The following is a 24,258-nucleotide window of genomic DNA, read 5'->3' as shown; positions in this document are numbered from 1 at the left end:
CAAAGGCCGTACGCAGACTCTCCACAGTGGTGGATGTCGTGCACGAATTCAATATGATGCACTCGATCCATTTCGAGTATGCATCGACAACAATCAGGAACATTTTTCCCATGAACGGGCCCGCGTAGTCTATGTGAATACGTGACCATGGCCTGGTGGGCCAGGGCCACGGGCTGAGTGTGGCCTCCCTGGGGGCATTTCCCAGCTGAGCACACGTCGTGCACCTGCGAACCCAGTGTTCCAGGTCTGAGTCAATTCCCGGCCACCATACATGTGACCGGGCAATGGCCTTCATTAGCACGATGCCACAAATCCTGACCGAGCCATCCGCTTTAAGGACAGGAACGATGGGGCTTGCCCAGTCACTGAATTTAACAGGCGAAATTATGCCCTCTCTTAGCAGCCTGTCCAACTCACTCTCAATTCTCTCATGCATCATATACGGCACGGATCTGGCTTTGTGGTGTGCACATCCACAGATGATATGGTGTGCACATTCCCCCATTTCCAGTTCATCTCAGCTAACCAGCTCCTCCCCAAGAGCGCGTGACCATTCCCCGGGACAATCCAGAGTGGCAGCCAGTTCTCCGATCCATTGTGTGTGACCACCAAGTTTGCACTGCCTAGTACTGGGATGATCTTTCTGGTGTACGTCCGTAACTGCGTGTCATTGCGTTCCAGTTTAGGCCTGTTAGCTTTGAGTGGCCATAGTTTTTCAAATTTTTGGGCACTCACAAGTGACTGGCTGGCTCCTGTGTCCAGCTCCATGCGTACCGGGGATGCCATTTAACAGAACTTTCATCATTATAGATGGCGTTTTGGTATAAGAGCTGTGGACATCTGCCATATGAACCTGCTGGACTTCAGCGTCCATAGCTTTGCCCCAAGCATCACCCTGCCTTGCAGACCCCTTGTCTGGTTCCTCTGCCTCGTGAACTAGCCTCGCTACAGGCTTTCTGCACATTCTGACCAGATGTCCACTGAAGTTACAGTTTCTGCAGATAAATTGCTGAAACCTACAGGTTCTCGCAACATGTTTGCCATCGCACCTCCAGCATGAGCTGGGATTGTTGTTAACAAAGGAACTGTTAACAGGCATTCCTCTCTGATTGTCTCTTTGATTACTCCTGAGCACTCTGTTGGTGAGTGTCAATGGTTCCATCACAGGACGCATTGTCCCTTGTAATGGTGTGAATTGCCGATCCCCCTGCCATTGTCTCTGTTGCTGGCCCGCCCTAGAGCCTGTTGCTGCCTGGGCGGTGTTGAATTGCCTTTGCCTGCCTGCGGGGTTCTGAATCTCGTTTGCAATGTTAACTCCCTGGTCCATCGCCACGTTGGAACCAGGGCTGTGTGCGTAAATTATCTTGGTCTCCTCTTCCCCTGCCATGAAGGTCTGCGCTATCAACGTTGCCCTTTCCAAAGTCAAGTCCTTGGTCTCAATAAGCTTCCTGAAAATCCCGGCATGACCAATGCCCTCAATGACGAAATCCCTTAACATCTCCCCGCTGCAAACGTCTGTGAACTTACAGAGGCTGGCCAAACGCCGAAGGTCCGCTACGAAATCCAATATGCTTTGTCCCTCCCGACGCCGGTGTGTGTAGAACCGGTGCCGGGCCATGTGTATACTGTTCGCCGGTTTGAGGTACTCACCGATCAGAGTGCTGAGCTCTTCAAAAGACTTGTCTGCCGGCTTCTCGGGTGCGAGCAGGTCTTTCATCAGCGCATACATCTTGGATCCACAACTGGTCAGTAGATGCGCCCTCCGCTTGCCAGCCGCTTCCTCTCCCAGCCAGTCCTTCGTGACAAAGCTCTGCTGGAGCCTCTCAACGAAATCGTCCCAGTCCTCACCAACTCAATACTGTTCCTCTGTGCTACCGGTGGCCATCCTCGTGGGTCGTTGATTCCTGTTTCTCGTCGCCAAATGTGGTGTCCTTACACCTTACTATAGAATCACACGAGGCATGTACTGCAGACAAGGTCACTACGTGACCTGAACCTTTATTCCCAGGACCAAGAAGTGTTGACCCTGCGTGGGATCTCCCTTTATATACCTGGATGACCAGCTGAGGAGTGTCTCCCACAAGTTCACCCCCTGTGGTCAAGGTGTGCATTACTCAGGTATATACAGTGTACAGTGTTGTTACATAAGGGTTACAGTTATGTGAAAGTTACAAACATGACAGTAGTCAACATTTATTTTTGGTGAATCCAGTGAATGTTTGTACTCAGCAGTATAGGATATGATATGGAATGCAATACTTATCCGTTTTATGCTTTTAGTGTCTGTATCAAGCACTTTCATATTAGACATAGTGTGAGCCAAAGACAGAGTAAATTTCGATGAGAATGCCCAGAATATCCAGGTGCTAATAAACCGCAAACGCAAGGCATTTCTGAATTGGAAACAACACCACAACTTGAGTGAAAAAAAACAGATCTACAGAAAACTGAAGGCTGAGGTCCAATAAAAAACTCGTGACCTAAAGAACAGATCCAGAGTTCCAGCAACTAGCTGACAATCACGATGTGCGTGGAATTTTTAACATAGTCAAGACCACCTATGGCCCAAGCACTCAAGGTCCTATTCCACTGAGATCCAAGAAAGGAGAGGTGCTTATCAAGGACAAAGAGGCAGTCAGTGCTTGCTGGAAGGAGCACTTCGAGGATCTCCTTAACCAAGACTCTCTTTGACATGCGTGTCCTTGACTCCATCCCACAGCATGCTACGCGTCACCACCTCGCCACAATCCCAGCCCAGCATGAGGTTGAAAAAGCCATCCGACAACTGAAAAACAACAAGGCCTCAGGAGCAGATGAAATCCCCGCTGAAGTACTAAAGCATGGCGGAGAAGTACTCTTGGCACGAATCCATTACCTCATCTCTTATCTGGAAAGAGGAAAGCATGCCAGGGGATTTCAGAGACGCTGTAATCGTGACCATCTTCAAGAAAGGTGACAAGTCCGTTTTCATTAATTACAGAGGAGTTTCCCTGATGTCTGCCGCAGTGAAAGTCATCACAAGAATCCTCCTCAATCGTCTCCCCCCAGTGGCTAAAGAGCTCCTCCCAGAGTCGCAATGTGGATTCCACCCACTAAGGGGCACAACGGACATGATCTTCATTGTGCGACAAATCCAAGAAAAGTGTAGGGAGCAGCATCAACCTCTGTACTCGGCCTTCTTTGATCTCACAAAGGCCTTCGACTCTGTCAACCTTGAGAGATTATGGAGTGTCCTTCTCATATTCGGCTGTCCTCAAAAATGTGTTACCATCCTCCGCCTGCTTCACGATGACATGCAAGCCGTGATTCTTACCAACAGATTCACCACAGAGCCAATACAAGTGCAGACCGGGATCAAGCAAGGCTGTGTCATCGCACCAACGCTCTTCTCAATCTTCCTCACTGCAGTGCTTCATCTCACCTTTAACAAGCTCCCCGCTGGAGTGGAGTTAATCTACAGGACAAGCGGAAAATTGTTCAACCTCCGACTCCTCCAGTCCAGATCCAAGGTTGTTCTAACTTCTGTCATTGAATTACAATATGCAGATGACGCTTGCATTTGTGCACACTCGGAGGCCGAACTCCAAACCATCGTTGACACCTTCACTGAAGCGCACGAGAGTCTGGGCCTTACATTAAACATCTGTAAGACAAAGGTTCGCTCCCAACCTGCCCCCATCACAGTACTGCTCCCCGATTATCAAGATCCATGACGAGACCTTGGACAATGTGGACCACTTCCCATACATTGGGAGCCTACTATCAGCAAGGACAGACATCGATGACGAAGTCCAACACCGCCTTCAGTGTGCCAGTGCAGCCTTCGGCCGCCTGAAGAAAAGAAGATGCGGGATCTACATTCACAGGTGGGGCAGATGGTGATTGGAGAGCTGGGTGAGTGGATTCGAAGACCGGGATCTCAAACATGGCACCAAGCTCTTGGTCTACAGAGCAGTAGTGATACCCGCCCTCCTATATGCTTCAGAGACATGGACTATGTACAGTAGGCACCTCAAAGCACTGGAGAAGTACCACGAATGCTGCCTCTGCAAGCTCCTGCAAATTCATTGTAAGGATAGGTGCACCAACGTCAGTGTTCTCCCTCAGACCAACATCCCCAGTATCGAGGCATTGACCACACTCAATCAGCTCCGTTGGACGGGCCACATTGTCCACATGCCTGTCACTAGACTCCCGAAACAAGCATTCTATTCCAAGTTATGTCACGGCAGGTGAGTCCCAGGAGGGCAGAGAAAATGCTTCAAGGACACCCTCAAAGCATCCTTGAAAAAATGTAACATCCCCACCAACTCTTGGAAATCCCTGGCCCAAGAAGCAACCGAGAAGGCGACGAACATTTCCAGTCTCTTCGCCGGGAGCACACGGAAGCCAAGTACAAACAGCGGAAGGAGCGTATGACAAATCAAGCACCCCACCAAACCGTCCCTCCAACCACCATTTGCCCCACCTATGACAGAGACTGTAGATCCCGCATTGATCTTATCAGTCATCTTAGAACTCATTTTAACGTGAAAGCAAGTCATCCTCGACTCCGAGGGACTGCCTATGAAAAAGAAGAAGAAAGCCTCTTCTACTCTGCCTCAAACTCAGGCTACCCTTTATTATGCCAGTGTGAAATTTTCCATGTCCCTCATCAACCATCTTTGTAGCTCCTGACTGAGATATCCACCTCCTCCCACCCAAACAACTTTATTACCCAAGCCACATCACATCCACTTATTTATGAAACACTATAGCCTCCGACTTCCTGTGAACACAAATGGTGTTTTATATCTGTGTATGCATGTGTGGCATTTGATCTTAGTTGCAGCTTAAGCAGTTAGCAATAATGATTTTACACACACAAAAATGCTGCCACCATGACAATTTTCTTGGAGTTAATTTAAGTATAACCTCTTTTTTATAAAAGTATCTTGCACCATTGGTACCTTGAAGCATTATCAAAAGTAATATTGTTCTGTTCCTACTTTTACTCACCTGTTTGAAAAGAGAATTATAAAGCACACAGGTAACTGGTTTTTCATGACTTGTCACACTGACAGTCTCTTGCTTCATCTCCAACAGTGTCAGCTGATTGTTGAAAGTGGTGAAGAGTTGGCCATAGGTTTCATTAAAATACAGAATTGTTTGAAATTCCAAGCACTTTGGAAATATGCCAGCAATCCGCTGGACACAGAGCTGATGGTGCATGTCCCAAATTCGTAATACCTAGAATGGTTTCAAACAGTTATTCTAACTGAGAAATAAAATTCATAACTGACAATGTTTAGCTTATGTTTGAACTGAACAATTAGTGTGAACATAAACAAATGTCACAAACTAGTGATGCCCATTCTGGTTCATAGCATTACACTGGTTTTACTCTTGGTTTGAGCACTGTATAGATTTCTACTTTAATATTTAAAACTATTAGAATTGCGGAAAGTCTGTGAAGCAGCCGCCATATATTACTTTTTATTCAATAAATATATACAAGTGTATATACAAGTTAAACTAAAAGCAAATTACTCTCACCTTGTCCTTTGAAAAACTAAAGAGTTGTCTTCGTGTAATACTAAACTGAACTGCTATTACGCTAGCTAGATGACCTCGTAAAACTCCACTGGGTTTAGACATGACATAAGGATTCCAGAGGTAGACCCGATGATCTATAGCTGCAGAAGCTATTTGAAAAAAATGTATTTACCTTAAGATCTACAGTCTATAATGCGGCAAAATAAATCACATTATTGCTCATTAATAGTGCATTGAAAAGGCTATCAGTACTTATTTAAAAAAACACTCTCTCATAAAGAAGTCCTCAGTAAACCTGGTTCATTTGTTTACAAACCTAATACAGTTTTTTAAATCACTTGAAGTATATCACTGGCAGCTATGATGTGACACCTCATAATATGTTAAGTGGTAGCTTAAGTCTGGACATGACTATTTTTCTACAAATATCATCATGGGCAATCCCTCGAAATCGAGGAAGACTTTCTTCCACTCTTAAAGTGAGTTCTTGGGTGACTGAACAGTACAAAACGGGAATTACAGTCTCTGTCACAGGTGGGACAGACAGTTGTTGAAGGAAAGGCTGAGTGGGACTGGTTTGACGCACGCTACTTCCGCTGTTTGCGCTTGTTTTCACATCTGTTTTAAATAACTATTACTCAATTTTAAAATGTTTGCTTTACCCAATAGTTTTCCACCCATCTAAAGACAGTAATTCATGTTTGTAGCCTCAAATACCATAACCAAGTAGTCATTCTGCATATATAAGTGAGTGCCAACAAGCTATTTGATTGTTGAGAACATTACAGCTAAACCCCACCTTATCTTCAAGAGCATTTTCAACAGAATCACCGGATAACAGAGGACCTGAAATCGTGGACGATTCCGCTCCCCGCATCCGCCCCTCCACTTTAGCCAAGATCACTGTAGCACCTCCACGACAGTCATAGATTCATAGATGAGATTACCATAGACTGGAGATGCAAATGGAGACCATCTGTTTCAGGCGCAAGCTTTCTGCTCCACTTTTCTTTCTTCCAGATGCTCATGCAGTACAAATTTTCTACTCGGGGTCACCCAATTGCCATCTACAAATTGGATGAACCCGAGTGAAAAATCTACATTAATGAGTAATTTTCCTTCTTTACCTGTCCCTGTGTTATGAGCCATGCCTTGGCAAATTCTCCTGATACACATCAGAAACTCACCACATAGTACATTACAGACACAAGCCCCACATCTAATTATTCCATACTGGGACCAATGTGATGATGCAGTTTAGAGGAGACTGAGTTAATAGAATGCTATAGAAACTTGATATAAAGTTGGCTTTCAAAGACCCAGCTGAACTGAAGAAATTATTAAACTTTCAATGAAGCTTATTGTAAAATTATTTCGATTCAATAAATATTTTGTAATGCTTTAAGGTATCATAAGAACATAAGAAATAGGAACAGGAGTAGGCCATACGGCCCCTCGAGCCTGCTCCGCCATTCAATAAGATCATGGCTGATCTGATCATGGACTCAGCTCCACTTCCCTGCCTGCTCCCCAAAACCCCTTATCCCCTTATCGTTGAAGAAGCTGTCTCTTTCTGTCTTAAATTTATTCAATGTCCCAGCTTCCACAGCTCTCTGAGGCAGTGAATTCCACGGATTTATAATCCTTTGAGAGAAGAACTTTCTCCTCATCTCTGTTTTAAATGGGCGGCCCCTTATTCTAAGATCGTGCCCTCTAGTTCTAGTCTCCCCCATCAGTGGAAACATCCCCTCTGCATCCACCTTGTCAAGCCCTCTCATAATCTTATACGTTTCGATAAGATTACCTCTCATTCTTCTGAATTCCAATTAGTAGAGGCCCAACCTACTCAACCTTTCCTCATAAGTCAACCCCCTCATCCCCGGAATCAATCTAGTGAACCTTCTCTGAACTGTCTCTAAAGCAAGTATATCCTTTCGTAAATATGGAAACCAAAACTGCACGCAGTATTCCAGGTGTGCCCTCACCAATACCTTATAGAGCTGTAGTAAGACTTCCCTGCTTTTATACTCCATCCCCTTTGCAATAAAGGCCAAGATACCATTGGCCTTCCTGATCACTTGCTGTACTTGCATACTATCCTTTTGTGTTTCATGCACAAGTAACCCCCAGGTCCCACTGTACTGCAGCACTTTGCAATCTTTCTCTATTTAAATAATAACTTGCTCTTTGATTTTTTTTCTGCCAAAGTGCATGACCTCACACTTTCCAACATTATACTCTGTCTGCCAAATTTTTGCCCATTCACTTAGCCTGTCTATGTCCTTTTGCAGATTTTTTGTGTCCTCCTCACATATTGCTTTTCCTCCCATCTTTGTATTGTCAGCAAACTTGGCTATGTTACACTCAGTCCCTTCTTCCAAGTCGTTAATATATTGTAAATAGTTGGGGTCCGAGCACTGATCCCTGCGGCACCTTATTAGTTACTGGTTGCCAACCAGAGAATGAACCATTTATCCTGACTCTCTGTTCTCTGTTAGTTAGCCAATCCTCTATCCATGCTAATATATTACCCCAACCCCGTGCTGTAACCTTTTATGTGGTACCTTGTCAAATGCCTTCTGGAAGTCCAAATTTACTACATCCACTGATTCCCCTTTATCCACCCTGTTGGTTACATCCTCAAAGAACTCGAGCAAATTTGTCAAACATGACTTTCTCTTCATAAATCTATGCTGGCTCTGCCTGACCGAATTTTGCTTTTCCAAATGTCCTGCTACTGCTTCTTTAATAATGGACTGCAACATTTTGCCAACCACAGATGTTAGGCTAACTGGTCTATAGTTTCCTGCTTTTTGTCTGCCTCCTTTTTTAAATAGGGGCATTACATTTGCAGTTTTCCAATCTGCTGGGACCGCCCCAGAGTCCAGGGAATTTTGGTAAATTACAACCAATGCATCCACAATCCCTGTCGCTACTTCTCTTAAGACCCGAGGATGCAAGCTATCAGGTCCAGGGGATTTATCTGCCTTTAGTCCCATTATCTTACTGAGTACCACCTCCTTTGTGATTGTGATTGTGTTAAGTTCCTCCCCCCCTGTAGCCCCTAGACTATCCACTGTTGGAATATTGTTAGTGTGCTCTACCGTAAAGGCTGATACAAAATATTTGTTCAGAGTTTCTGCCATCTCCATGTTTCCCATTACCGGTCTCGTTCTCTAAGGGACCAACATTTACTTTAGCCACCCTTTTCCTCATAAAATAACAGTTCAAATTGCTGCCAGGGCTCTACCAATGCAGTTCTAAACTGGGACACCACAAGATGTGTGACAGCAGAGAAGGGATAATTATATGTTTCATTTTCCCTCTCAAACCACCCATGAGTTAGCATCGAAATATCAGCTTGACATTGCCCAAAGCAGCATCAGATCAAGAGCTTAACATGCTGGGTCTGCCAGGTGTGAATTCATATTGGCACAACTGCTCATATTGAACCATAACAACAAGCAGTTTTGAGGACAGAAAAACATGAGTTCACTTACCAATTAAGTTGAGTCCAGGATGGTAATCAAAGGCATTAACACCTTCACTAATATGGAAAGAAGTGGTTTTAAGTGTAGTTGTTCCCTTTTCTTTCCAACCCAGGACTATTGTATTCAAGTTAGTTGTAGTACAGGAAATGAAAGCCTCCAAATTAGAACAATAACTTACTGGAGGAAGAAAGCAATAGAGATTTAATTTTGTATTCATTAATTAACATGAAAAAAGCCTAATTCTTAGAGTTGAATACTGCCCACATGACAATTGCATAATAGTTATTTTTCCAAATTAATGGAAGCTCAGATAAAGACTTTATCTTGCCCTCTAATGAGCAATAGGGAAGCATTTTCCTGCCTTTCCTGTCCAGGAAACATCCATTCCCTAGATATAAAGATTCGGCAAAATGGGGAGAACTGTTGCAATGCCCTGGGATTTTTAGATCTTGCTGGGAGGTGGCAGGGGCGGGGTGGGCGATTCAAGTTGGGTCTGCACCTGCCAGAATATAGACCCAACAACGTAATTCACATGTGGTTGGAGGGGATGTTATTAAATGGTTAATTCTTCGCCCGTTGTGAAAAAGGCCACTCTCCAGCACACATCCACATTCAGTATTTCTACTTCCAATAAAGTTCTACCAGTGGACATCTCAATTGACACCGTCAACACTTCTCCCTCGGATAAGGTTAGCTTTCCCCCCTCCATTCCCCATAATGGACCTACATTAGATTGGAAAATTCGGAAGAATGAGATGGATTCAACAGCTCAAACTACAATTTTATATCCACCAGACATTTCTCTTCATGTTATGAACAATTAATCTGGTCTGTGCTATTTATTATACATATATTGATAACTGACGTACAACTCAAAAAAAGCATACAGTGAATCAATATTCTTATGTAACTTGGATAATGAGAACCCAGATGTAACAGTACTAATAATGGTAGGTAACAATTTAAAGGCAAAATACTAACATTCATGTTTTAAATTGATATGGATTGGTGATTATCAATGTGAGTGCTGGGGAATGAAACACCTTATTATGCTTTGTTACTAATGTCAACACCAGGCATTCCCAGGCTAACAAACCAAGAGCGAAATAAAAATTACCTCTAAAATGTGTCCTAACACCAGCCTCAGAAGGTATTATAACATTGGGCCCAAGTTTCCACATGATAAAAAACGGGCGCCCCTCCGAGCTGGGCGCCCTTTTTCGCGCCTAAAAAGGCGCCGGAAAAAAAACGAGCGATTCTGGAGCACTTTGCAGCTCCTTGTCTGCTTGGCGCGGCGCCCAGGGGGGCGGAGCCTACACTCGCGCCGATTTTGTAAGTGGGAGGGGGCGGGTACTATTTAAATTAGTTTTTTTCCTGCCGGCAACGCTGCACGTGCGCGTTGGAGCATTCGCGCATGCTCAGTGTGAAAATAACATTGGCACTCGGCCATTTTTGTAGTTCTTTGTAGCTGTTTAGTTTTTGAACATTTTTTAATAAAAGTACATTGCCATCAGCACAGAGGCTTCTTGTAGCAGTGAGAAGGCTGCAGGAAGCCTCAGAAAGTTGAGGCAGCCGTTTCCCGACGACCTCCCCCTTTTGCCGTCGGGAAATGGCTCCTCAATTTCTGAGGCTTCATGCAGTCTTCTCTCTTTCCCGCCAGCCGTTTGGAACGGCTCCATTCCCTCCGCCCCCCCCCGCGTTCGGTCGGCTCCCTCCCTTTCCCCCCCCCCCCGCGTTCGGTCGGCTCCCTCCCCCGCATTCGGTCGGCTCCCTCCCTCACGTTCGGTCGGCTCCCTTCCCTGCCCCCCCACCCCCGGCGTTCGTCGGCTCCCTTCCCTCCCCCCCCCTCCTCCCGTGTTCGTCGGCTCCCTTCCCTCCCCCCCCCTCCTCCCGTGTTCGTCGGCTCCCTTCCCTCCCCCCCCCCCCCGCGTTCGTCGGCTCCCTTCCCTCCCGCCCCCCCCCCGCGTTCGTCGGCTCCCTTCCCTTCCCTCCCCCCCCGCCCCCCCGCATTTGTCGGCTCCCTCCTCCCCCCCCGCCCGCGTTCGGTCAGCTCCCTCCTCCCCCGCCCGCGTTCGGTCGGCTCCCTCCTCCCGCACGCCCCCCCCCCACCACCCACCCCCGCCCGCGTTCTGTCGGCTCCCTCCTCCTCCCCGCCCACGTTCAGTTGGCTCCCTCCACCCCCCCGCCCACGTTCGGTCGGCTCCCTCCTCCCGCACGCCCCCCCCCCCACCACCCACCCCCGCCCGCGTTCTGTCGGCTCCCTCTTCCACCCCGCCCACGTTCGGTCGGCTCCCTCCTCCCGCCTCCCCCCCCGCCCGCGTTCTGTTGGCTCCCTCCACCCCCCCGCCCGCGTTCGGGCGGCGGCTCCCTCCTCCCGCCTCCCCCCCCACCCGCCCGCGTTCTGTTGGCTCCCTCCTCCCCCCCGCCCGTGTTCGGTCGGCTTCCTCATTTTGTGAGGCTTGCTGCACCATTCTTCCTGGCTGAAGCACTTTCACACAGGTAGGAAGATGGTTTATTTAATCTTTTCTTTGCTTATAAATGTTTATTCAGGTTGGATTTATTTGTATAATATTTGTAGAAGTATAAATAAGGATTGATTGTAGAATTTAATGAGTTCCCTTCCCCCCCCCTTCGTTCTGGATGCCTGATTTGTAACCTGCGCCTGATTTTTTAATGTGTAGAACAGGTTTTTTCAGTTCTACAAAAATCTTCACTTGCTCCATTTTACTTCAGTTTGGAGTACGTTTTCACTGTGGAAACTTTGAAATCAGGCGGCAGTGGCCGGACACGCCCCCTTTTGAAGAAAAAATTCTGTTCCAAAGTAGAACTGTTCTACCTGACTAGAACTGCAGAAAAAAAAATGTGGAGAATTGCGAATTCTAAGATAGTCTGTTCTCCACCAGTTGCTCCTAAAAATCAGGCGCAAATCATGTGGAAACTTGGGCCCACTGTGTTTTATTTTCATTTCTCATACCATTACTATGATACTAGCAAGACTGCTAATTTAATGTCAGGTTTTGATTGACAAGATTTATTCCATATTGAACCGTTAATACAGACAGAAAAGGGAAATGTTATGCACATCAGTGTGAACTTGATTCAGACCCAGATGCTGGAAGCAAAGGACAATGAATCAATAAGCCTCATTAATATTCACTTTAGATACATGAATGCGTACTGCATGCAACACATTATCAGCTATACAAAAGTGCTTCAGCTATCCATAAGGCAGGGGATTACTAAATACTTGTAAAAATATAGACGTTGGGGTAGAGTTGCCGCTAGGTTGTGCTGGTTTTTCTAGTGCAAATCACTTGAAATCAGCCAAACCAGCACAAAAAAGCAAGGAATTTCAAGCGCTAGTTACAGCCAATGCAAATCAAGTTTCCACGATATTTTGCGCTGGTTTAAACATATTGTGTTGGAAGCCGGCCCTATCCAGAAAGCTGGCCATGACCCCAGATCAAATTAATCACCATGGGGAATTTCCGTTAATTGCACCCGGTTGCGGCCCTTTGAGGAGGCTCATAAAATTAAGCTGTTTCTTTTTTAGGTGCAAGAGAACTAATGCACATTTTGTTGAAGTTGTTAAATATTTTAAAAATATTTAATTTACTAAGAAACTGACAAGTGTACACCAATGAAACTAGTAAATGGTTATGCCTAGTTTTTTTAAAGCCACTTTCAGTAATTTAAAATCAGGTTACTCACAGGAGATGGACTCTTATTAAAAATGGTTATTTTTTTGTGATAAACCCATTTTTAGCTGAATTAATAAAACCATAGCAGGTTACCACTCTTAAAATTATTAAGGAATATTTTTTAATGCAAGGGGAAAAAAATAAATGATTAATGTTCTAAAATATTACACAATTGTGCTGGTTCATGGATAAATTTACGTTTGTGATTATGCAAATTGTTTGAGCAAAAACTTGAACCGTAACTTCACTTCGGAAAACTAGCGCAATTTTGAGCGCAATTTGCACCTGGATTGTCGATTGTGCCCAAAGTGGAAACTCTACCCCTATGTACCTTGTCTGACCCATTCTTTATTATGTTCTTTGTGCCGTAAAGTGAAGCAGCACTTGTGATTTCCTTTAACCAGCTCTTGCCAGGTAATAGCTACAGTTGTCTCTTGCTCATCCGTTGAACTGGTTGGTCTCTCAAAAAGTGAAATTAAAGCTGTAGTAAAGCAAATAGCATTGACCTGCAAAAAAAAATACATTTTCTAGAACACACTGATGGAAGTTGTAATAGTTGGTATAGAGAATATCAAGGCAGCACTCATTGGATAGGTGACAGTAAGTGTTCAATGACACAATGTGTGAAGAGAGCTCCCTGAACATCGAATAAACCTCATTGAAGCTAAATTAACTAAAATAAAAATATTCTTATATATCCTTATATTGATTGTATAAACTAAATACTTGATGAGCAACAAAATCATTCCTCTCTTTCCACTTAAGATGAAAATTTTCATAACCTATGTCACTTAATCGCTGATGATTCATTTAGGTTTTTTCATTGATGGATTAAGTTAGGTATTCCTTTGTTTTTCAGTTTGAATAAAATAATTGCACACAGTAATGCTACGATTTGAGAATGGTACCTGCTGTAAACAATGCAGGGCAGCAGACCCAGTTTATACTGCAAGCTTTGCATCAGTTTTATAGCCTTGTAAAATGGAGCCTTGTGCATACATGAAAGCATGTATATAGACAGAGCTCTGCTCCCTGGTTAAATTCTAACATTCTAAGGGCTGGCTAAATTCTAACATTAACAAAGATAAGATGACAATTGACTCTTAATTAACACTTAAAAGATGAGACATGAAACTTATATATTTCCAAGCAATGTTAAGACTTCCTAAAAATTCTGTAAAATTTGCTCTACACCAGTTGTATAATGACACGTGATGCAAATCTCCAGCAATGAGAGATTACGTATTTGAGGTACTGCATATCACTTGCCTAGATTTTTTTGTAAGCCTTTCTCTAGAGTTATACTACCCATGTCATATTGGCATGAAGCTGAAAATGCATTGAAATATAACTGACCTATTTAGGTTCATGAAACACCAAAGGGGTGTTACGGCAAGCAAACTGAAAAACATGTTTTTAATGGGAATCAGTAACAGTAATGTTTAAAAGCGAAATATTATTCAAATGAATTGTAAGCCATGTAAACACAGGTGGAGAAATTGTTTTAAGTATAATAATGCTAACAGTGTCATGAAGTTGTTAAGCTCTAAAATAAATTATTTACAGAAGCATATATCCAATATGTATGGTAACTCATTTAAACATTTTGTATGACTTAAAAATAATTGTAAGTCATGGAGACAATAAGTTAATGAATATGGATAAATAGAAGAGAATTAACTTGAGAAAGGATAATGGTAGAAGAGTAAACAGGCCAATATTGTAACGGTAGAGTAATGGCTGCTTGACACCAACAGGTATTGCCTGAACACTGGTATTACCTTTAAAGCGGCGCAGGCTGACAGCATTGGGATGCGTGCAATAAAGGTACAGCAGTTATCATGAGTGATTTTAATCTACATATAGATTGGGCTAACCAAACTGGTAGCAATACGGTGGAGGAGGATTTCCTGGAGTGTATAAGGGATGGTTTTCTAGACCAATTTGTCGAGGAACCAACTAGAGAGCTGGTCATCCTAGACTGGGTGTTGTGTAATGAGAGAGGATTAATTAGCAATCGCATTGTGCGAGGCTCCTTGGGGAAGAGTGACCATAATATGGTAAAATTCTTCATTAAAATGGAGAGTGACATAGTGAATTCAGAGACGAGGGTCCTGAACTTAAAGAAAGGTAACTTCGATACTATGAGATGTGAATTGGCTTGGATAGGCTGGCAAATGATTCTCAAAGGGTTGACGGTGGATAGGCAATGGCAGACATTTAAAGATCACATGGATGAACTTCAACAATTGTACATCCCTGTCTGGCGCAAAAATAAAATGGGGAAGGTGGCTCAACTGTGGCTAACAAGGGAAATTAAGGATAGTGGTAAATCCAAGGAAGAGGCGTATAAATCGGCCAGAAAAAGCAGCAAACCTGAGGACTGAAGAAATTTAGAATTCAACAGAGGAGGACAAATTAGGAAGGGGAAAATAGAGTATGAAAGTAAGCTTGCAGGAAACATAAAAACTGACAGCAAAAGCTTCTATAGATATGTGAAGCGAAAAAGATTAGAGAAGAAAAATGTAAGTCTCTTGCGGTCTGAATCAGGTGAATTTATAATGGGGAACAAAGAAATGGTAGTCCAATTGAACAAATACTTTGGTCAGTCTTCACTAAGGAAGACACAAATAACCTTCCGGAAATACTAGGGGACCGAGGGTCTAGCGAGAAAGAAGAACTGAAGGAAATCCTTATTAGTCAGGAAATTGTGTTAGCAAAATTGATCGGATTGAAGGCCGATAAATCCCCAGGGCCTGATAGTCTGCATCCCAGAATACTTAAGGAAGTGGCCCTCGAAATAGTGGATGCATTGGTGGTCATTTTGCAACATTCTATAGACTCTGGATCAGTTCCTATGGATTGGAGGGTAGCTAATGTAACCCCACTTGTTAAAAAAGGAGGGAGAGAGAAAACAGGGAATTATAGATCGGTTAGCCTGACATCGATAGTGGGGAAAATGTTGGAATCAATTATTAAAGATGTAATAGCAGCGCATTTGGAAAACAGTGACAGGATCGGTCCAAGTCAGCATGGATTTATGAAAGGGAAATCATGCTTGACAAACCTCCTAGAATTTTTTGAAAATGCAACTAGTAGAGTGGACAAGGGAGAACTAGTGGATGTGGTATATTTGGACTTTCAAAAGGCCAAATACACCACATTCACAAGGTCCCACACAAGAGATTAGTGTGCAAAATTAAAGCACATGTTATTAGGGGTAATGTATTGCTGTGGATGGAGAACTGGTTGGCAGACAGGAAGCAAAGAGTAGGAATAAACGGGTCCTTTTCAGAATGGCAGGCAGTGACTAGTGGGGTACCGCAAGTTCAGTGCTGGGACCCCAGCTATTTACAATATACATTAATGATTTAGACAAAGGAATTGAATGTAGATCTCCAAGTTTGCAAATGACACTAAGCTGGGTGGCAGTGTGAGCTGCGAGGAGGATGCTAAGAGGCTGTAGGGTGACTTGCATGGCAGATGCAGTATAATGTAGATAAATGTGAGGTTATCCACTTTGGTGGCAAAAGCAGGAAGGCAGAATACTATCTGAATGGTGACAGATTAGGAAAAGGGGAGGTGCAACGAGACCTGGATGTCATGAGACATCAATCACTGAAAGTTGGCATGCAGGTACAGCAAGCGGTGAAGAGGGCAAATGGCATGTTGGCCTTCATAGCGAGAGGATTTGAGTATAGGAGCAGGGAGGTCTTACTGCAGTTGTACAGGGCCTTGGGGAGGCCACACCTTGAATATTGTGGACAGTTTTGATCTCCTAATCTGAGGAAGGACATTATTGCTATTGAGGGAGTGCAGCGAAGGTTCACCAGACTGATTCCCGGGATGGCAGGACTGACATATGAAGAAAGACTGGATCGACTAGGCTTATATTCACTGGAATTTAGAAGAATGAGAGGGGATATCATAGAAACATATAAAATTCTGACAGGATTGGACAGGTTAGATGCAGAAAGAATGTTCCCGATGTTGGGGAAGTCCAGAACCAGGGGTCACAGTCTAAGGATAAGGGGTAAGCCATTTAGGACCGAGAGGAGGAGAAACTTCTTCACTCAGAGAATTGTGAACCTGTGGAATTCTCTACCACAGAAAGTTGTTGAGGCCAGTTCGTTAGATATATTCAAAAGGGAGTTAGATGTGGCCCTTATGGCTAAAGGGATCAAGGGGTATGGAGAGAAAGCACAAATGGGATACTGAAGTTGCCATGATCGTATTGAATGGTGGTGCAGGCTCGAAGGGCAGAATGACCTATGTTTCTATACAGCTGGCTTTGCAACATTCTGCACTCAGGCACATAAAGGCCAAGTACCACACATCAGCATGAGAATGCAAGTAAAATCTTTAACTTTAGTGAAGAAAGGGCTGTCCTCATATTTACTAACATTAAAAAATGAGTGGTTCAGAAGACCACTTGAATTAATTAAGACTACTTCTCCTCACGGTAATGTCACATTTACTGAAATTCATTTTTCCTCAAATTTTTTATTTGAAACCACAGAAAGACTGCAGTTTTTCCACTTTTGTGATACAAAAAACAAGTTGCCTTTATGCTGAAAAAGGAAAGCTGCAAACAGAGAGAACTGAAGAAATGGTGGTGGATAGAGTGTTCACTGGCAATGAAGAAACAGAAACTAATAAGCAGCAGAAAACTTAAACCAGAGGTACAAGAACAATAACCCCAAAGAGTTATATGACCTAATGTAAGAACAGTCTGAAGTGTGGCATCACTTGGTGTAACTTCTTGCCACTTAATTTTGTATTGGTGTAACCTTATGTAGGAATATTTATTTTGAATCAATGAAATCCAATTGGAAGTAAACAGGGTCTCACTATAAGCCAATCACAAACAAAAATGAATGTAGAAATGTTCAGAGAGTATTAAATAGTTGAATGAAATTCATTGATCATTATGATTAAAATAGTCCAAATCCCTAGAATAATTTGTGATTAGCGCAATTTACCTCTCCACAAACGTTACCAAAGGTGAGAACTGCTTCATTTCCATCTTCTGGGTTATACCAATAATGCATACAAATCAAAGTATTGAATAATCCATGAAGTTTATACTGACAGGAAAATTCTTCTTTGGAATTAAGATCATAAAAGCAAATCTCCTTACTGGTAAATGCAACTGCTACCTTAAAATAGAACATAGAAAATGGCTTTAATGTGTAGCATGTGACAGAGTTTCCAAACATAACACATAGGATTGAACAATTACTGTGGGCTCAATTTTGCCTAAACCATTTTCTGGCGTATTGCCAGAGTTACGCCTACTGTCTATGCCAAAAAACGCAGCCGGGCCTTCTGCGCATGCGCGGGAAAAAAACTTACATTTTTGACGCGCATGCACAGTACAGCTCTGAGTTGGCAATCGAGAGGCCTCCAGACTGGGACCGGGATCTCAAGCGGGCACAGCAGCTTAAGGTAAGTGTGCAATTTTAAATTTCTATTCTACAGGGTTTACAGAGAAGCGCTCCAGACCCTGGCCCCGTGTGCCTTCCTGGTCCAACCGAAGGGCTTGCCGGTCCATCCGCTCCCTCCTCCACCGACCCTCTCCTGGCCCCGAGTGAATGCCTTCCCGGTCCGCTCCCCGTCCCTAGCCCAGGCTGAAGGGCTTGCCGATCCTTCCACTCCCTCCCCCGACGGCCCTCTCCTGGCCCCGAGTGCCTTCCCGGTCTGCTTCCGGCCCCGAGTCCAGGCCGAATGGCCTCGGATTTACTTACTTGCGCCGATTTCTTTAACTCTCGGCAAGGGTTTTCTGGAGAGGCCACATACGCTGGCCTAAGCAGAAATGGAGTAACTATCAGCTGGCCCAAGTTCACTAAATGGCCAGAATTGGCGTAGGTGGCTGGTTACGCCCCCTTTGGATGAAAAAAATACTTTAAAAAAATCAAAACTAAATGAGTTACACTGGTGCAAATTGATTGGAGAAACTGTGGATTTTTAAGTTAGGCCAGAAAAAGCAGCCTGCTCCTAAAAAACGGCACAAATCACTGGGGAAAATTGAGCCCTCTATTTCAGTTAAAGAAAGAACGTGCATGTATCAATGGTAAACGTTTGGCAGTTACTTTACATAGGATTACATAGGATACACAGCCAGAGAAACAGGTCATTCGGCCCAACCAGTCCATGCCAGTGCTTATGCTCCACTCAAGCCTCAAGACCTAATGGCTTACATCCTCGGGTCTTAAAAGAAGTGGCTGAGGAGATAGTGGATGCATTGGTTGTGAGCTATCAAAATTCCCTGGATTCTGGGGCGGTCCCAGCGGATTGGAAAACCGCAAATGTAACGGCCCTATTTAAAAAAGGAGACAGACAAAAAGCAGGAAACTATAGACCAGTTGGCCAAACCACTGTCGTTGGGAAAATGCTGGAGTCCATTATTAAGGAAGCAATAGCGGGACATTTGGAAAAGCATAATTCAATTAAGCAGAGTCAGCATGGTTTGATGAAAGGGAAATCATGTTTGACAAATTTGCTGGAATTCTTTGAGGATGTAACGAACAGGGTGGATAAGGGGGAACCAGTGGATGTGGTATATTTGAATTTCCAGAAGGCATTCGATAAGATGCCACATAAAAGGTTACCGCACAAGATAAAAGTTCACGGGATTAGGGGTAATATATTAGCATGGATAGAGGATTCGCTAACTAACAGAAAGCAAAGAGTCGGGATAAATGAGTCATTTTCCAGTTGGCAAACAGTAACTAGTGGGGTGCCGCATGGATCGGTGCTGGGGCCTCAACTATTTACAATCTATATTAATGACTTGGATAAAGGGACCAAATGTAATGTTGTCAAGTTTGCTGATGGTACAAAGATGGGTGGGAAAGCAAATTATGAGGAGGACACAAAAAATCTGCAAAGGGATATAGACAGGCTAAGTGAGTGGGCAAAAATTTGGCAGATGGAGTATAATGTGAGAAAATGTGAGGTTATCCACTTTGGCAGAAAAAATAGAAAAGCAAATTATAATTTAAATGGAGAAAAATTGCCAAGTGCTGCAGTACAGAGGGACTAGGAAGTCCTTGTGCATGAAACACAAAAAGTTAGTATGCAGGTACAGCAAGTAATCAGGAAGGCAAATGGAATGTTGGCCTTTATTGCAAGGGGGATAGAGTATAAAAGCAGAGAAGTCCTGCTACAACAAAAAGGGGAAGAATTGGTGAGGCCACACCTGGAGTACTGCATACAGTTTTGGTCTCCGTATTTAAGGAAGGATATACTTGCATTGGAGGCTGTTCAGAGAAGATTCACTAGGTTGATTCCGGAGATGAGGGGGTTGACTTATGAAAATAGGTTGAGTAGGTTGGGCTTATACTCATTGGAGTTCAGAAGAATGAGAGGTGATTTTATCGAAACATACAAGATAATGAGGGGGCTAGACAAGGTGGATGCAGAGAGGATATCTCCACTCATAGGGGAAACTAAAACTAGGGGACATAGTTTCAGAATAAGGGGCCGCCCATTTAAAACTGAGATGAGGAGGAATTTCTTCTCTCAGGGGGTTGTAAATCTATGGAATTCTCTGCCATAGAGAGCTGTGGAGGCTGGGTCATTGAATATATTTAAAGCGGTGATAGACAGATTTTTGAGCGCTAAGGGAATAAAAGATTAAGGGGAGCGGACAGGTAAGTAGAGCTGAGTCCATGATCAGATCAGCCATGATCTTATTAAATGGTGGAGCAGGCTCGAGGGGCCAGGTGGCCTACTCCTGCTCCTATTTCTTATGTTCTAAGCCTCCTCCCGTCTTTCCTCATCTAAATCTATCAGCATAACCCTCTATTCCCTTCTTCCCCATATGCTTGTCTAGCCTTCCCTTAAATACATCTATGCTATTCGCTTCAACCACTCCCTTTAGTTGCGAGTTCCACATTCTCACTACTCTTTGGGAAAGAAGTTACTTCTGAATTCCCTTAGATTTCTTGGTGACTATCTTATATTAACGGCCTCTTCCCCACAAATGGAAACTTTCTATCTGTATCCACTCTATCAAAACCTTTCATAATTTTGAAGACCTCCATTAGGTCACCACTGAGCCTTCCTTTTTGACTAGAAGAGACCCAACCTGTTCATCCTTTCTGGATATGTATACCCTCGCATTTCTGGTATCATCCTTGCAAATCTTCTCTGTACCCTCGCCAGTACCTCTATATCCTTATGATATGGAAACTAGAACTTCACGCAGTATAAGTGTGGTCCAAGGTTCGATACAGGTTTAGCATAACTTCCCTAATTTTTAATTCTACACCTCTAGAAATAAATCCTAGTGCTTGGTTTGCTTTCCGCAGCTTTATTAAGACCACCTATTTTCACCTCCGTAACATCGCCCGTCTCCGCCCTTGCCTCATCTCATCCGCTGCTGAAGCCCTCCCTCATCCATGCCCTTGTTACCTCTAGACTTAACTATTCCAACGTACTCCTGGCTGGCCTCCCACATTCTACCTTATGTAAACTAGAGGTGGTCCAAAACTCGGCTGTCTGTATCCTAACTCTCACCAAGTCCCGCTGACCCATCACCCTTGTGTTCGCTGACCTACATTGGTTCCCGTTAAGCAACGCCTCAATTTCAAAATTCGCATCCTCATTTTCAAATCCTTCTATGGCCTCGCCCTTCCCTATCTCTGTAATCTCCTCCAGCCCCACAACCCCCAAGATGTCTGCACTCCTCTAATTCTGCCCTCTTGAGCATCCCTGATTATAATCGCTCAACCATTGGTGGCTGTGCCTTCTGTTGCCTAGGCCCTAAACTCTGGAATTACCTGCCTAAACCTCTCCGCCTCTTTACCTCTCTTTCCTCCTTCAAGATGTTCCTTAAAAAGTATCTCTTTGACCAAGCTTTTGATCACCTACCCTAATTTCTCCTTATGCAGCTTGGTGTCAAATTTTTTATCTCATAATATGCCCATAATTTTTTATTCCTGTGAAGCACCTTGGGATGTTTCACTACGTTAACGGTGCTATATAATTACAAGTTGTTGTTGTTGTTATATCCTTTTTATAATATGGTCACCAGAACTGTACGCAATATTCTAAGTGTGGTCTAACCAAGGTTCGATATAGGTTTGGCATAACTTTCCTACTTTTCAATTCTATACCTCTGGAAATGAACCCCAGTGCTTGGTTTGCTTTTTTTTTTATGGCCTTGCTAACCTGTGTCGCAACTTTTAGTGATTTGTGTATTTGTACTATAAGATCCCTTTGTTCCTTGACCCAACCTAGACTCACACCCTCCAAGTAATACGTGACCTTCCTATTTTTCCTACCAAAATGTAATACCTCACATTTTTCTGTGTTGAAAATCATTTGCCAATTATATGCCCTTACTGAAAGTTTATTAATGTCCTCCTGTAATTTGTTGCAGTCCTCCTCAGTATTGACTATCCCCACGCACTCCCCCCACCCCCAAATTTGGTGTCATCTGCGAATTTAGAAATTGTGTTACTATTATTAGTTGAGTTGCTATTGATAGTTGAGCAAACACAGCAGCCAATTGCACACAGCCATGTCCCACAAATAGCAAATGAGATGAATGTTGACCAAGACACCTCTTCTGTGAATAGTGCCAGGGGAACTTTTACATTGTTCTGAATGAACAAATGGGAGATTTGATCTGAAAGGCAGGACTTCTCAGTACTGTACTAACATGTCAGCCCAGATTATGTGCTCAAATCCTTCTGACTGGGAGGCAAAAGTAATATCCACTGAGACAGCTGATACTAATATTTAATTAATAAAAAAATATTGCTTAATCCATAAAAGCCCAATCAATTGCCCATGATATAGACTCAATAAATAATGTTGAGGTCTTTTCAGTATAGAAAAAATGCATTTTAGAATTCCACAAAATATCAACTATATACCAAGCATATGAATTTTTATTAATAGATTATAAATACCTAGTACAGTATTTCCTAATTAGTCCAAACAATGTTAATTCTCATTGCATTTCTCCATAATGACTAAAATGGAAATCTTAGAATATTAGTTTTCATTTTTTAGTTATTTAAAGGATAGTACATCTGTGAGTTGTTTTAGTATTAGTATTCTCAATTTATATAATTTCAGAACTGAACTAAACATCTTCTAAAATTGTGAAATTTTTATTCATTCTCCAAGGCTTGGATAGCAAACATACTTTGGGGTTTAGACATACAAATCTTTAAAAGTGGAAGAACAATTAAAATTGTAAAAGAAATGGAATAGTAGGCTTTTTAAATAGGGCATCAAATACAAAAGCAAAATGAGGTAGTGCTAAGCCTAGATACTTAAAAAAAAAGTCACTGGTTAAGTTGCAGTTAGAAAATTGTATCAAGTTTTGGGTGCCCTACTTTACCGAGGATGGCAAGGCAAGGGAGAGGGTACAGAAGAGATTCAATAGAATGATACTAGAGATGAGAGGTTTTAGTTATGTAGAAAGACTAGAGAATACGGGGCTTGTCTAGGTTTAAGAAAATAATTGATAAATGTGTTCAAAGTTCTGAAAAGTTTTGATAAGGGTAAATAAGGTAAAAATAGTTTCACTGAGTCAGTAAATAGATGACATACATTTAACGGCAAAAAACAAATGGAGAGGCTGGGAGATTTCTTTCAGACAGCGATTTATTAGGACATGGAATGCAATACCAGAAACAGTGATAGAAGCAAATTCCATAATAGTTTTTAGCTTTATTGGAAGTTGATTAAGATTTGAAAAAAAATAACAGGGTATTGGGAAAGAGCAGGGGACTATAACTAAGCCAATAACTCTTTCAAAAAGCTAGCACAGACGCAATGGGTTGCGTAGCCGCCTTCTGTGTTGTAAAATTCGATGATTCTGCATCACACAAAGCCCTGACTTTTAAAGTTTCCATTCCCCCAAAGTGGTAACTCAATAATGCAGCTTTCAGGTGCATCCTGAGAAGTGCAACAACAACAACTTGCATTTATATAGCACCAGTGTCAGCTGTGGCTCAGTGGATAGCACTGTCGCCTCTAAGTCAGAAGGTTGTGGGTTCAAGTCCCACTCCAGGGACTTGAGCACATAAATCTAGGCTGGCAGTGCAGTGCTGAGGGAGTGCTGCCCTATTGGAGGGGCTGTCTTTCGGATGAGATGTTAAACCGAGGCCCCGTCTGCTCTCTCAGATAGATTTAAAAGATCCCACGGCACTATTTTGAAGATCCCATGGCACTATTATCCAAGGTGCCCTGGCCAATATTGATCTCTCAACCAACATAACAAAACAGATTATCTGGTCATTATCACATTGATGTTTGTGCAAATTGGCTGCTGCGTTTCCCACATTACAACAGTGACTACACTCCAAATGTACTTTATTGGCTGTAAAGTGCTTTGAGATGTCTGGTGGTTATGAAAGGCGCTATATAAATGCAAGCCTATATTTCTTCATAGGAAATCATCCCTAGGTGCTTCACAGAAGTGCAATAACACATAAATTGATAGAAAGGACAAATAAGGAGATATTGGCCCTGAAATCCCAGTTTCTTCTTCCCGCGGGCGTTCAACT

At 43.1% G+C, this 24,258-nt stretch overlaps 1 protein-coding gene across 1 annotated transcript in view; it reads right to left on the bottom strand.

Annotated features, from left to right (window-relative positions):
- Nucleotides 1-24,258, bottom strand: part of LOC139265352 (cilia- and flagella-associated protein 337-like) — a 119,221-nt gene that overhangs the window by 67,821 nt on the left and 27,142 nt on the right. Inside the window, exons 4-8 of the mRNA XM_070882325.1 lie at nt 17,710-17,886; nt 13,059-13,233; nt 9,036-9,203; nt 5,536-5,684; nt 4,999-5,229 (exon numbers count right to left, since the gene is read on the bottom strand). Of these exons, the coding sequence (XP_070738426.1) occupies nt 4,999-5,229; nt 5,536-5,684; nt 9,036-9,203; nt 13,059-13,233; nt 17,710-17,886 (900 nt within the window). The remainder of the gene's footprint in view (nt 1-4,998; nt 5,230-5,535; nt 5,685-9,035; nt 9,204-13,058; nt 13,234-17,709; nt 17,887-24,258) is intronic.

Source organism: Pristiophorus japonicus, chromosome 6 (genome assembly GCF_044704955.1).
Source record: "Pristiophorus japonicus isolate sPriJap1 chromosome 6, sPriJap1.hap1, whole genome shotgun sequence".
NCBI classification, from domain to species: Eukaryota; Metazoa; Chordata; class Chondrichthyes; family Pristiophoridae; genus Pristiophorus; species Pristiophorus japonicus.
Note: the sequence above shows the minus strand (reverse complement) of the source record. Positions and strands in the feature narration are given on the sequence as shown.